The 15,235-nt window shown below is 32.6% G+C and overlaps 1 protein-coding gene across 1 annotated transcript; it reads left to right on the top strand.

The window, feature by feature from the left end:
- The first annotated feature begins 10,473 nt into the window (after window positions 1-10,473).
- LOC130718293 (uncharacterized) lies at window positions 10,474-14,985 on the top strand. Its single transcript, XM_057568844.1, has 11 exons — window positions 10,474-10,856; window positions 11,292-11,372; window positions 11,580-11,696; window positions 11,832-12,081; window positions 12,400-12,557; window positions 12,656-13,017; window positions 13,128-13,227; window positions 13,538-13,597; window positions 13,689-13,772; window positions 13,844-13,960; window positions 14,574-14,985. Exons 2-11 carry the CDS (start codon window positions 11,292-11,294, stop codon window positions 14,871-14,873), a joined length of 1,629 nt encoding a protein of 542 aa, XP_057424827.1. The 5' UTR covers window positions 10,474-10,856; the 3' UTR covers window positions 14,874-14,985.
- The last annotated feature ends 250 nt before the right edge of the window (window positions 14,986-15,235 follow it).

Genomic DNA, 15,235 nt, shown 5'->3' with positions numbered 1-15,235 from the left:
CACAATTTGTACAGATGCATGTTTATTTAAAAGTTAGTAATAAAATGTTTGGAATAGCTTATGTGATGAACCAATTATTTTAAAAGCTTAAGTTATTGGTAAAAGACAAAAATGATTGAATTGTAAATCACTTAGTCATAAATGTTCTGATATCACATCATGAATAAATTATCACAAAAGTTTAAATTGTTGGATAAAGAACATATGAATGATTATATTTCTAACAATTATTATTTAACTAAAATTAATTCTATAAAACACAAAAGCTATCCATGAAACATTTCTCATAATTGATTTAACTTCATAATCAATTATAGAACAATTTCTAAATATACATTAAGACATATATATAGAGTGTGTTTGGTTACATTTTAGGGAACTTCATAATCAACTCTAATAGATTAAAATTAATTTTGGATGGCAAGATATATATATATATATATATATATATATATGCTTGAGAATCATTTTGGATAATTAATTTCAGTATTAAAATCAATTTTCCTCGAAGTTAAAAGCGGGTAGTGTATGCGTTAAACATAATAAATTCAAAGATTTCACAACTAAATTTCTTAACATTACCCTACAAGAACCAATTTTTATTATTTTAATTAATTCATGTTTACCGTACGTAATGTTTTAGAATCAATTTTGTTAACGCTGATCTAAGCACACGCATAGCTTATTATAATAATAAATTTTGAGTTTAATTTTGATGCACCGACGGTGTAAAGTTTTTTTACACCGTCAACCAATCAAATTTCAAGGATGTGAGAAAATATCTCTTTTTATTTAATTTCATTAATTGACGTGGCATATCCTTAAAATCTGATTGGTTGACGGTGTAAAAAAACTTTACACCGTCGGTGCATCAAAGTTTTTCTCATAAATTTTTAGAGCATTTGACTGGGGGAAACCAAATATGCTATAAAAAGTCGATCATGATGATTAGGAAACTAGACCAGAAATATTTTCTTCTTTGCATGCTAGCTAGTGTATATGCTAATTAATTAATTGCTTTTGTTTACCCTTAAGATCAGCCCAGTAGTATAGTGCTAGGATTAATTTTAAATGCATCCTCATCAAATAATTATGATTCTGGCACTGACAGGGGACATCACATTCACAAAGCTTATTGCGTCCCAAAGTAAAAGTGATAATAATACAAAAACACCAGGTTTTGTAGCAAGTAGCTGCTTTTCACCTTTTATCAAGTGGCTACGGAAAAATCCTAGTGTTTCTATTCCTCATATCAGCCAGACAACCATCTAAAGTAAGAATCCAGAAAACCTTGGCCATGGACATGTACAATGCTATTGTCAGCTTCTAAACGTAGTACGATCCACTTAATTGGGACCGGGCTTTTAACCTTTTATCATATTACTAGCAAATTCAAAGCAACCACTCACTGAGAATTGTTGCATTACCACCACCAAATATAATACCAGGTGATTAAGGCTAGTGTATGGTTAGATGCATGTGCTATATTGGCCACCCAAATAGTACAAGGCCATGCATATCCATAAAAGTTTATAATTTATCTCGATTTTTTATTTGTATATAGTTTGTTAGTTAGCTTATTCACCTAATTTGTTACATATGCACATCTAATTGGTTGGTGAATAATTATTTTCTCGCTTTATCAATCATGTATTATAGAACAATATAAACAATTTTACTCTTTTCTAGTGTTGGGTTTATCTAGTATGAGAAATTAATATTATATTTATTAATAAATTACAAAAACACCACTGTGTTTATTTTATTTACTATTTTCAAAAATATAATTTATATAAAGAATGATTTATAAAATGGTATTGTTTTTACCATTATTGAACAATACAAGAAAACGTTCTGAATGATAGTATTGCCATCTACTTTCATCTAAGGTCCATATTTTTATTTGTGTTCCCAGACAACTCGAAACCAAAACTATCTTTCCAATATTTATTGAATTGTGTGAAAATTTACTTATTAACTTTTTTTTTACCAAAAACATTTGATTTTGAATAACCTTCAAACTTAACATTTTTATCAACTTAGATTTTTTGTTCCTTGCTCGTTCATGAAATGGAAGGTATCGCGCAGGATCAATACCTCTTTTATTGTGTTGGCATGGAGTTTGGCGTGAGTCAGTATATTCGAGCTCATAGCATTGAATATTTGGTTCATCCCAAATTGTATAGAAACACAATATTGAAGGTACGGCTACCGCAAGAAACCTACCCATTTAGAGTCCCTCAAAAAGCAAAGTAAGGATTCTAAGTTTATACAAATACTAATTTTGAAGCTATTCCAAAAAAAATTGTTTCTGTTGTCAAATAAATTTCATCATTTAAGTATCTTATTGATGAATGACAACCTTTTCTCATTTAAAAGGTTGGGTTTGAACTTAGGCAACAATTTTCGCCTGTTATTGAAAAATTGTTGTCAAAAGTATAAAATGTTGTGAAGTTAGAACATAGAAAGCAAAATGAAATTTAATGAGCGGGGTTAAAACATTGTCACAAAGGGTATAATAAATTAAAAGTTTAAGTTCTTCACTAAAATAGCGCGCACTTGTATCCATAGAAAAATGAGTTAATCTCGTCCAAGCTAACATAGATACTGACAACTTTGTCAAAGCATTTCGGTTAATTACCGTTACCGAAGAGGTAATTACTCACAGATTCTTGGTCGTCGGTAATCAATAGGAAATTTAACGAATCTGACAGTTTTTGGTTGTAAAAGTCGTTGGTAAAAATGAGTTTTCTTATAGTGATTAAAAATAAAAAATAAAAAACATTTTGTCCAACTAAACTTATTATCAACTGATTTCTTCTCATTTTATTTTCGAACATAAAAAAAAACTTATAATAGATTTATATTTTCCTCACTTTAAGGGTGAATGAAGGCTCAAACCTGTAACTTGTGACAACAGATAATGTTATGCTTCGCTTAACCAACTCCGATCCTTTCAATTTTCTATTTTGTTATTTTCTTGTTCATAGTTTTTTAATATGAAATTGAAAAGAACAATTAAAGATACTAATAACAATAAGATGATTAAGATACTTATTAAATATCTAATGAAAAATAACACTTCATCATAATAACACGAAAAAGAAGGTAAAAGAAAATAAAGGATAGAGATGTTGAGTGATCACTGATCATGACAATGATTTTGGAATACATGTGACCATCCACCTCCATCATAATCAGTCCCCACCAAGAAAAGATTCAAGAGGAAAAAAAGATGGTTCACTTTATATATGGAAGATGTGGATCACACTAATTAACCATATTACTAGTGGGACCATATATATATGTGTGTGTGTGTGTGTGTGAGTAGTATATATATATACAAATTACTGCACCATTTTCCAGCACTGAACATATTATATTCACATATGGAATCTTAATACGAATGCCAAATTACAAGTCCAGCTGACAAACCACTTCTGGAATTTTAGAATATAATCATGAAATGATATTTAATTTGTACCCAAACTAAACACCAAAGATCGATGTTGCATTCAATTTCAATTTTCAGCTACATTGTCAATGGAAAGATTAAGAAACGAGAAGCCATGTATATTTAAGATCCATATCATCTAAATGAACTGGTAATTGGAATTCAGATAGAGCATCTTATGTTATTGTCTCTTACTCTGGCTACGAAAGATGGCACTCAAGAAGTGATGTTGGTGGGTCTTGCTGTCATATAATGTATTTGAAAAAATTAAACCAAAAGGACATTGCTTGTTCTATACTTAGCAGAGATTTTGGTTTATGCTTTCCAGCTCAAAGCGGAAAATTCTCATATATAACTTAATATATTGAATTATTGTGTTAGTACTTGTTTGGATTATTTGCATTAGATGCAGGCAAAATCGAGTCTCATCTCTCACAAATTATAGGAATATGTACCTTCTAATAATTTAGCCATGAGAAAAATTAACTATGTAGTGATTAGAATTGAATTTGGAAGAAGAAAATTTGTAACTTTTTTAGTGAACAGACTTAATTCTAGCCGTGCATGTAGATCAACTCATGAAGTTCTTCACATTTAATTTACACTTTGGTTTTACTCTATCTCATATTGATTCTTATGATATGTATATTTTTTTTAGAGTAAATTATACTTCACTACCTTGAACTTTATTGATATGACACTAAACTTCATTCTTCTCTAAAATCTGCACTTATCTCACTCCCTTTCTTTTGTGACAAAATATCAGAATTTGACACAAAATCCACTGCTAAAATTGGTTCATGAATATTTGTGATGAAATTGACAAATTTTCCAGAAAATACATTCCGTGGCAAATTTCATCATTATACAAATTGAGAACTTCATTGTAAAAATCAGTATCAATGGAAAATTTTATTATCAATGGAAAATTTTATTTCCATTTAAAAAATATGTCGCTAATTTTAAAATATTTTTTGATAACACATGTATTAGTGACGAGTTTAGAGATGGAAAATAACTCATCATTAAAATAAACAGATTTAAATAGTGATGATATTTGCAAAGGAAAACATCCATTCATAAATCTCTTACTATTTCCATCTCTACTATTCATCGATCATCGAGGAATTTAGTGATGGACTCTGGTATCTTGCCCCAAACTTTTAAAAAGGCGCGTGAAGTTTAGATTTTAGAGAAGAATAAATTTAATATCATATGAGCAAAGCTCATGGTAGAATTTTTTTTTCCTCAAAATAATACATAGTACCTTGAGCTAGAAGTACTGATAAAGAAAAGCTAAACTTGGGCTTTTGCCCTCCAAATTATAAAAAAAAAAAAAAAAAAAAAAAACTAAACTTTTCATCGTGTACACATCTTTACAGATTTTCATGCTCGTAGAAAGGCTCTTTTGTAAAAAGATAAAGAAGTGGAAAAAGTAAAAGACACGAACCAAAATATGTGAATGACATTGATCACAAATAGGAACCACCAAATCCTAGTCCTTGTCTCGTTTATCTCCTCTCTGTTGAAGATTTCAAAGGGAGAGAGATACAGAATCTTCAAAAGGTTTAACTTGAAAAGTAATTTTTCTTTTTTCTGTGTTTACAAGGGTGACTGCATGTTCTAAATGAGAGGCATGGTTTTGCTTGTTATTGCAAAATTTGTTTCGTGAGATATTGTTGTCCGATCTTGATACCGGGAGATATCAATGTTGGTTGCAAAGCTCTTTTCAATAAAATTAAGCAAATCAGCGTTGCTGCTTTGTTGCTTAAGCTGACAGCAACCATCTATGATTGTTGGATATCTTACCTTGATGTTGTATGTGTATTTTAAATTGCTATTGTCTGACATATATGTTCATTTGTTGTAATATCAGACTGAAATTGCTATTGTCTGACATATATGTTCATTTATTCTCACCCCTAACATCTAGTTTTACCATTCTTACATATGTAAAATTCCATCATGCCCTTGAATTTTTTTCGCTCGCACTTTAAAGTGCGAAAATTGTAAATTCTAGCTTTTGGTCCAAAAAATTGATTTTTTTAGTCTCAGATCAAGACGTAGTGAACTACAAAGCTGAAGAGAAAAATAAAGTAATTGCACGTTTGTCGTTTCGCCACAAGAGTTGTGTCTCGGACGCAAATTCCTTAATTTGATATTTTATTTTGAATTTCGGAAAAAATTTTATTTCGCTCTAAATCTCCAGATATTCTATCTTATTTTACTAATTTACTGTGGTGGTTTCATAATTTTAAAAAATGATCTGATATCAATTCTGTTGAAATTTGCAGCTAAATGCACTTTAAATTTGCACGCACTTTAAAGTGTGTTTAGTAGCAGAAAAAAATAAATCTGAAAATGACGACTATAACGTCTTGACTAGCTTTAATTATTTAATTATGTTTTACTTGAATTTAGCCATGTTATTAACCAAAGAAAAGAATGTATGCCCCATTCTTTCAATTGCATCTTTTGAAACGAGGGTTTTGGTGTGTGAGAATGGATGATGAGCGTTTCAATGGTGAGGGAGAAGCTGAAGTGATTCGATGACCAAAAGGGGTTCAGGCTCATCACACATGATGATGGTGGCAATGATCTCTTCATTTAGTAGTCCAAGATCAAATCCCAAGGGTTCTGATGCCTAGCTGAAAGAGAGTTTGTTGATTTATTGTTGACGATTCTGATCCCAATGGCCGCGCTAAGGCGTTGACGTGACTAGAGACCCGACTAGGCACCCATCTAGGGAACATGTTGCGGCGGCAACGATAGTAGTGGATATGGCAGAGGCGGTGGATACCAGGAGGTGGTGGATATAAGGATATGGAGAAATGGGAGGCAGAAGAGGTGGAGGTGGTTTGAAGTTTGATCTTAATTTAAAGTTTTTATGTTTTAAGGTTCCTAAAATAGTTGGATTTTGTGAAATCCTGAAATCGTTAATTGCTCTCTATATGGAACTTGGACGTTTTTTTTTTTGCGCATCGGAAAGTTCCTTGGATCAATATTTGTTAGCATTGAACTTGTGATTTCCCTGTAAAAAAAAACTTGTGATTTCGTGTCAAAAAATAATTCTTTCAAATTTATTTCGATAATTAGATTTCTAAAATAACCTAATTATAAACAAATTAACACTTGCCCGTAACTAAGGCGCTATAAGCCTTATAACTAACATCAGAACCGACAAACTTTGAATCCAGCATGCTATTAATTAATTAATGTAATTGAAAACAGATACATTTTCATTAAATAATAATATGTCAACTGATAGAGATTCAGACTACAATAAAATCCTATTAATTAAAATGGAGCGTGTCCGCTACATCTTTCTGTTATTTTGTGTAAATAAATACTGTAGAAGGGATATCTACCCAAAGGTATATTGACAAGAACAACTAAGAGTAGGTTTCGACATGTTTAGTTGTTGTTGTTATTATTGTATATAAAATCAGATAAATTGGATCCAACGTTGACTGCACAAGTTCAAACAAATGCTTTAATTTTTCTTTCATTAATGTAAACTTCTCCAGACAACTATTTCATAATATTTTCTAACAGATCTCTTTTCTAAAATTCGAGTGTAAATATTATAAGTAATAACACATAAAGTGTCCTTAAATTGAGAAGACACTGTATCTTTTGTACATATTTTTTTGATATAGTTTGCCTACGATTAAATGAACAAATATATTACTTTATATACTCCTAATTATTCATAACTTTTGTTTAATTATATAAAACTATAAAACTAAAATGTTTTCAGTTTCTTTTTTTAGTTTTCTTCAGCTATCAGTTTTCTAAATATTGGAAAACATGTAATTTAAATTATTTTCTTCTTCTGAAAAATGTTTTAAAAATTGTTTTAGAAACTGAAAACTAAAACTGCAATCGAACACTAACACTTTTTAAGACTCCCTTCAACACATTTTATGTGATTGGTTAATATTTTTAAGAGTTAACAGAAATTTTAGTAAATGAGACTTTTTTAAAAATCACATGAAGTGTGTTGGAAAGAGTGTTGAAAAGAGTGTGTTACTCCTTTACTTTTTTATTGGGTTGTTTAAAGTACTCAAGATTTACTTTCTATTTTTTTTTTTTGATAATTGGGAGGGCCAACGGCCCACTCAAGATTTACTTTGGGTAAAACCAACTTAACTTATGTAAATTAAACCAATAATATTTTAACAGGTATTTTAGAAAATTCTAGTTCATAATACATCTTAAAATATTATTAAGCCACCTAAGATTAAAATAATTTTATTCAATATTTACTTTTAGTGATTTAGAAAAAAAAATACATAAATAAACTATAATGACCTTCATCTGAATTCTCACATCATTTCAACAACATGCACCATGGTTACACAACATACGATTTGATTATGTTTATGTTTAACAAAAAACAATAAAAACAAAATAATGGTCCCCAAAGTATTGGAATTGGAATGCCCCATGATTCAAAAAAATTCCTTAATTTATCTGCAAAAGTACATATATTAAGTTTGTTTAGTTGGCAATGCATGTGATTTGTGCAGCTTTTGCCTTGTAATTACAAACACTAATTATGTGGTTTTAATTTGTATGAACGAGCCACTTACATTAAAAAATTGTGTTTGATTTTCATTGTCGATGTGAAACCTGTAATATGAGTAATTTGTCACTATCTCGGTAAGCGACTTATAATCTTAAAATCATGTGTTTCCGGTGTCAAAGTTGATAAATGTACTAAAGTTCAATTACAAACATCATGCCATGAACTCATTTATTTGATAAAATATTAATCAAGTGCTATACATTATACAACAGAAAAGAAAATGGTACCAATCCCAAAAAAAAAATCTCATTTTTCATGGAATTTAGAAGCATTATAACAGTACGACAGTTATCACTTTCAGTACGAATACCATGTATGATACAATGTGTACTATACGTGCGCAGTCCTAACTAGGGTGGAAATAGGCCGAGCCGAGCCGAGCCAAGCTTTGCGTGGCCTAGGCCTGGCCTGCATTATCTTTTCGTGGCCCAAGCCTGGCCTGTGGCCTATCAATAGGCCAAATTTTGTGGCTTGGTCTGGCCTTTTCTAAGGCCTGGCCTGGCCTACAAGCCTACTTAAAAGCCTATTTAACAGACAATTTTATCAAATGAATAGGCTGGCGGGCTAATAAGTCTTTTATATATCATTGCACTTTCTTTTCAAATAAAAAAACCTCTATCATTGCATTTCAAAAACTAAATCTATATCATTGAATATGTCTGGAACGTTTCTAATCTAGGTTAGGGTAGGGACTTGGGGTTTTCTTTTATACTAAACTATACATCAGTTTTAAAAAATCAAATAATATATTATTATATTATATTTATTTATATTATTAATAAAAATAATATATAAATAGGCCGGCTTGTTAGGCTAAATAGACTTTTTTAATAGTTTGGGCCTGCCCTTTTTAGTTAAACAAGCTTTTAAAAAAGCCTAAGCCTGACCTTTTTAATAAACGAGCCGAGCTGAGCCGAGCCTCTAACGAGCCAAGCCATAGGCCCTTGACGAGCTGCCTGGCCTATTTCCACCCCTAGTCCTAACAGTGATCAGAGGACCTGCTGTAATTTTTATAACACACAAAAATGGAGCTAAGACATTCTATTTATTTTCTTGTTGTTTTCTTCTTATATGTGGAATCAAAATTCATCACTTTCTCACTTTACTCGCGTGCTGTTCTAACATGGGTTGGGTTCCGAAGGGTAGATATATTTTGGTGCTTAAAACTTAAACACAAACACTTCTAGTCATAACATATAACATGTTTGGGCTGTCATTTCTTTTCCCAAAATCAATTAACGGAATCGGTTTCTCTTTCATTGAAATTGAAGGTGTGCTAGGAAATTCTTCTACAATTGATTCTAAAGTCATAATCAATCTCTGAAAGAAACTTATGTGAGTAGCTTCTGAGATTCAGAATTGATTTTAAGAAAAAAACAGATTCAAAATGTTATCGTTCTGAAACTTCACATGAGTTTCTCTCCATAATTGATTCTGCATTCAAAATCAATTGTAGAAGGGTTTTTGAACATGCACTTGGGTCAACGTTTTGATAATTGATTATGGATCGATAGAATTGAGTTCGACAACATTGATAAATAGTAAATGTGAGTTAAAGTGAAGTAACTTATATTAATTTGAATACATTTATGAAACAAAATGATTTTTGTAAGGTAATGTTGTGATATCCGGTTGTAAAATTTTGGAATTAATCATATTAACAACAAAAGCTACTATCTTTAACTTCTAATAGAATTGATTGCCGAACTAAAATTAATTCTTTAAAATGATTCTCAAACATCTATATTACCACTCCAAATTGAGATTCTGAGGTTTTTCAACGGCGAACCAAACACACACTTAAATCTTTCTAATATCGATCAAGATATCTTCTACAATTGATTCTAAAATCAAGATTAAATATGACAAGAAGCTTTTTGAGTAGCTTATGTGTCAAAACTCAAAATTGATTCTTTTTTCATGCCTTTGACCACTCATTCAGGAAACGGTTGTCTGTTCCCCAATAAATGTCTTTCTCAGCATTCGAATTTATCATTTCATCCTTATGAGGGTTTAGTTTGCTTACAAATGTCTTTTCCGGATTTTTTTTTTGGTCAAATGTCTTTTCCGGAATTGAAATTTATCATTTCATCATCATGAGGGTTTAGCTCGTTTACCACTAGCCCAATACTTTTTTTTATGTCCAAAAAGGTGAGAAATTTTCACACTTGCATTAGCTTAAAAAACAAAATAAGTAAAAACACAAACAAACTTTTACATAGAACTTTAGGAAACCAAAGTTAAAACACCAACACTTGGAAGACACTGTGAGAATAGAAAGATGCACGTTGGTTCATGATGACATAAGCTTGGATTGGAGCCTTCAATTTCAATTTCAATTAGCTTGCTAGCTGTGTCTTATTCTGCATCAATGGACCAGGTTGGATGCTCTAGTCTCTTTCACACACCCATTACCTTTCTTTCTACTTTCATATATTCACCATTACCAAACTGCAAGCTACCTATACTACACTACACCTCTCTCTCTCTCTCTCTCTCTCTCTCTCTCTCTCCATTCTTCAATATAATATTCTTTTTCATCCCAAGCGGTGCCACTGGAAGCTACTCACAATCCTTCTTTCAATCTTCTTCTTCTTCTTCTTCTTCTTCCATCCTTCATATATTGTATTTAACTATTATATTCATTAAGCTCCTAATCCAATCTTTGACTTCTGAGTAGAACATTGATTAATTGAAGTGTTTTAAATCTTCTTGGGATGATGATGCTTCATTTGCTCTCAAGTTTTCACTCTCCTTCCTTCTGGGTCATCTAACCACTGAGCTTATTCTTCTAATGTCTGGATAAAAAAGGTTTGATCTTTAATCGTCCCCTGCAGTTGATCACTGTTTCAATGATTTTCTGTTTCTTCCAAATTTGATCCTAATTCCTATGATATGATTTGTCTGTAAAAGTTGGCAATTGGGTTTGAGGGGTAATCTCAGATTTTCAGAAAATTTTGCTAGAAATGAACCTCCAATCCAATAGCACATAAAAGGGTGCATTCATGTAGTTTGTATGTTTGAAAAAGAGTTTGTAGTTTAGGCCAAGTTCATGATTATTATTATTATTATTCATAATTGATTGATCACTCTAATCATGTTTTAAACTTTTCTGTTTTCCACTGTTTTCCCCTTTTGTGAATCCTGCTTGAGAGTTAAGACAGTGTTAGCGTGTAGGATTTGATATGTTAATTTTTATTCTGTTTTGATGGATTCTAACCTGTATAGCCTTGAATGGAAATGTAGATGATGCAGAGAAGCTTGAGAAGTGCAAGTAAAGGTGGAAAAGCCTCAAGCAAGGAAAGAAAATTGGCTTTGCAACAAGATGTATGCTATTGACACTGTTTCTAGTCCATCTTTTTATTTGGGTTTCAACTTTATTTTTGTCACATTTATCATGAAATCAACTTCTCTTTCTTCATAATCAATTTTGGAACTCAGAAGCTTCTCTCCAAAATTGATTCTGGCTTTAGAATCAATTGTAAAAAGATTTCAAACATGTCGGCGACTGAATTTGAATTCTGTGACTCTTAGGTGGATAGGTTGAAGAAGAAGTTGAGGCATGAGGAGAACATCCACAGGGCATTGGAGAGGGCTTTCAATAGACCTTTGGGAGCTCTGCCACGTCTTCCTCCTTATCTCCCTCCCTATGTCAGTATATGAACTTCTCTCTCTTTGTTGCTCAGTCATTTTCTCAAATAGTACTTCTGTCTGCTGCTAAGTTAGAAAGGAAGAGATTGGAAAACAATTTTGACTTGTTGAATTCTAATGTTGAAAAAATTGTAGACACTAGCACTTCTTGCTGAAGTGGCAGTTCTGGAAGAGGAAGTTGTTAGGCTTGAGGAACAGGTTGTGCATTACAGACAGGACTTGTACCAAGAAGCTGTCTACATGTCATCTTCTAAGAGGAAAATGGAGCATTTACCTCCACCAAACAGTTCAAACTCAATAATGGACAGTCCCAAATTGGATAAATTGAAGTCTCCTTCCCAAACAGCTGGTAGTCCAGCAACTAGCCACGCCACAACACTCCCTGGTGAGCAACTCATCATTATGTTTAACTGGTTCAAGTTGAATGGGTCAAGAATTGGATCCACTTGCCACAAAACAATAGTTTCTCCTGCATTAAACATAACCAATTCTTAGAATTTACAACTGAATTTTATAACATTACCCTATAAAAGTCACTATCTTCATTGAAGTATCAAAACATAAATCACATCATTTTAAATCATGTTTTCCATATGGAACTTTATTTAGTAGAATCATTTCTGTTAACGCTAATGTAAACATACAATACAATTAGTGTCCAAAAGAATGTAATCCTTCTCTTATGTCATGTGCTTGTTGTTAGGCTTGTCAGAGAATAGACAAGGAAAGGAGAACCAATCATGTACAAATTCTTCCAAGACTAAGCAGCAATCCTCCAAGCAAATGAACAAAACGCCAATTAAAAAACTTAATATTGATAATAAAGTACTCCAGAAAAAGTGCAATCCTCCAAAAATGAAGGTATGTCATGTGAACTAATTTTCATTTGTTTGATAGTGCTACTAGTTGAAAACTGAGGAAAATTCTAAGTCAATAGTTGTGATCTTTCCACTGTGCAGCAAGAACCAAAGGTGAATAACCAGCAAATAGCAGAATTGAGGCATCCTAGTCCAACACACAAAATTTCACCAGAAGCTGAATGCCCAAATATAATATCTGAAAATATTCTGAAGTGCTTATCAAGCATTCTCTTGAGAATGAGTGCTGTGAAGAATACAGGTTCTGCAGGTGACATATCACCCTTATGGGCGACGAAACCTCGAACATGTGCTGAAGAAACAGAGTTTTGGGATCCCTATGGTATCTGCTTGGAATGTGGAAAGAGGGATATTGGTCCATACAAACAACTATGTGCAATTGATGCTAAATCTTTCAATCCAAAACGAACTACAAATACTTTGTTTTTACTACATCGGTTAAAGTATGTCATATTCTATTCAAATTGGATTGCTGATTTTTTTCCATGACACTAATTTGTTGTGCTTTGGGTGAATTACAAGTTTTAGTTTTCTGATTTTGCGAAATTTGCAGAATTCTTTTTAGGAAACTAGCCTCTGTCAACTTGAAGAACCTCAACCATCAGGAGAAGCTTGCGTTCTGGATCAACACTTATAACTCGTGTATGATGAATGTATGTATGTTATGTGTATTAGAATAACATTTAGTATGTGCATGTTTTGATACACAATGGAAAACCACGGTGGACAGCCACAATTGCCAAAATCAAGGTGCCCAACCACAAAAGTTAAGGGAAGTTGCTTCTGTCCACCGAGATTTTGGTTCACCGTGGTTTTTCACTTTGTATTAAAACATGCACTATAATATAGTCTGGATCTAAAAGTGTGTTTTATTATCCTATGATTTATACGATCAGTTTTAGCTTATCTCAAGTGATGCATTTAATTTCTTCTCAAACCATTTAAAGTTCCACTTTGTTTTAGGCATTCATAGAGAATGGCATACCAGAGAGTCCTGAATTGGCCGTTGCGCTGATGCGGAAGGTATAGAATGGTGTCTTATTGTGATTGTTCTTCTGGTTTAGTATAACATAGCAAGGTGTGTTCAACAACTTGTCGTTTTCTTGTTACTCAGGCAACAATAAATGTTGGTGGACACATGCTAAGTGCAACAACCATAGAGCATTTCATTTTAAGGCTTCCTTATCACAGCAAATTTGTAAGTCTTGTCCATTTAAACTCTAGCATTTCTATGGATGAGAATAGAGCTAACCACTTAATTCTGAACAGACGTTTTCCAAGGGAGTGAAAAATCATGTAACGATGGCAAGAAGCATATATGGACTGGAACTGTCAGAACCCCTTGTGACATTTGCTCTCTCTTGTGGAACTTGGTCCTCTCCTGCTGTAAGTTGATGAGTAATTCACACAGAGTTTTGTCATCTTCCATAACCCCCGCAACTAAGGCACTCACATTCATGATTTGCATTTTGTCTCATAGCATCATTAAACACCAATAACAAGAAAAGTCTTATCCCACTAGGTGAGGTCCACTATATAGATCACTGATCCATATTAAGTGCCTGTTTGGATTAGCGTCAAGTGAAGTGAAGTGATTTGTGCTTGGATACATTTATGCAAAAGTGGGTTTTGTTGGGTAATATTGTGAAATTCAGTTGTAAAATCTCAATTGATTAGGTTTAATGCAGAAGCTACACTCTCTAGCTTCTACCAGAATTGATTTTGAGTCTGAAATCAATTCTCCAAAATGATTCTCAAACATCTATATTTTCATCCATAATGGATTTTACTCTACCAGAATTGATTCTAGGATTTCCACTCTAAAGATATCAGCTAGTTTTTCGTTGGCTGCTTAACACAACCTTCCTCCCATACCCGAGCTTAGGACCAGCTATGCAGCATAAGCGGAGTTCATGGCATCATTAAACAAGATTTGAAAATTCTATCCCTCTTTTTATATAACTATTAATGGCTTTATCATGACCTATGCCAAATGCAGGTGAGAGTTTACACAGCATCCCAAGTTGAGAATGAACTTGAAGTGGCCAAAAGAGAGTACTTGCAGGCAGCGGTTGGAATTTCAACATCGAGATTCGCTATCCCGAAGCTGCTGGATTGGTATTTACTGAACTTCGCAAAAGACTTGGAATCATTGTTGGATTGGATCTGCCTCCAGTTACCAAGTGAACTAGGGAAAGAAGCCATTAATTTCCTTGACAAGAGAAAAACTGAGCCCCTCTCACAATTTGTACAAATTATGCCATATGAGTTCAGCTTCAGATACTTGATAAGCATATAGTTTTACTTCAGTTTCAGATATATATCTATATTGTTTTATTCATGTGGGGTATACAATTTTGTATACAGCTGTATATCATAATAAGAAATGTAAATGATCATCTATTCTTTTCTCCCTTTGAGTAGATTTCTTCAGACTCCTTAACTAAAGAAAGTAAGCACTGCATAACCTATGGAATTTGAACTATACAAGTGTGTACCTTTTCCATAGTCTTAATTGTCAGTTCCTATTAAATTTGAACCAGTGGCCCACCATACTAACTTGGACTGAACAAAACCAAATCTGATTCTTTTCTGGGTGCAACAAATTGAGCTGTAGCTTCATTGACAAACAAAGGAAGTTATGGAGGTATATAATAACCT

Source organism: Lotus japonicus, chromosome 5, assembly GCF_012489685.1.
Source record: "Lotus japonicus ecotype B-129 chromosome 5, LjGifu_v1.2".
Classification (NCBI taxonomy): domain Eukaryota; kingdom Viridiplantae; phylum Streptophyta; class Magnoliopsida; order Fabales; family Fabaceae; genus Lotus; species Lotus japonicus.
This window is presented reverse-complemented; position numbering and strand designations above follow the sequence as displayed.

What these genes read in the sequence shown, in the direction of transcription:
- LOC130718293 (XM_057568844.1), top strand. Translation starts at nt 11,292, where the DNA reads ATGATGCAGAGAAGCTTGAGAAGTGCAAGTAAAGGTGGAAAAGCCTCA. An exon ending in CCACGCCACAACACTCCCTG is followed by an intron (nt 12,082 to 12,399) that starts GTGAGCAACTCA and finishes GCTTGTTGTTAG; the next exon opens with GCTTGTCAGAGAATAGACAA. An exon ending in CCGTTGCGCTGATGCGGAAG is followed by an intron (nt 13,598 to 13,688) that starts GTATAGAATGGT and finishes CTTGTTACTCAG; the next exon opens with GCAACAATAAATGTTGGTGG.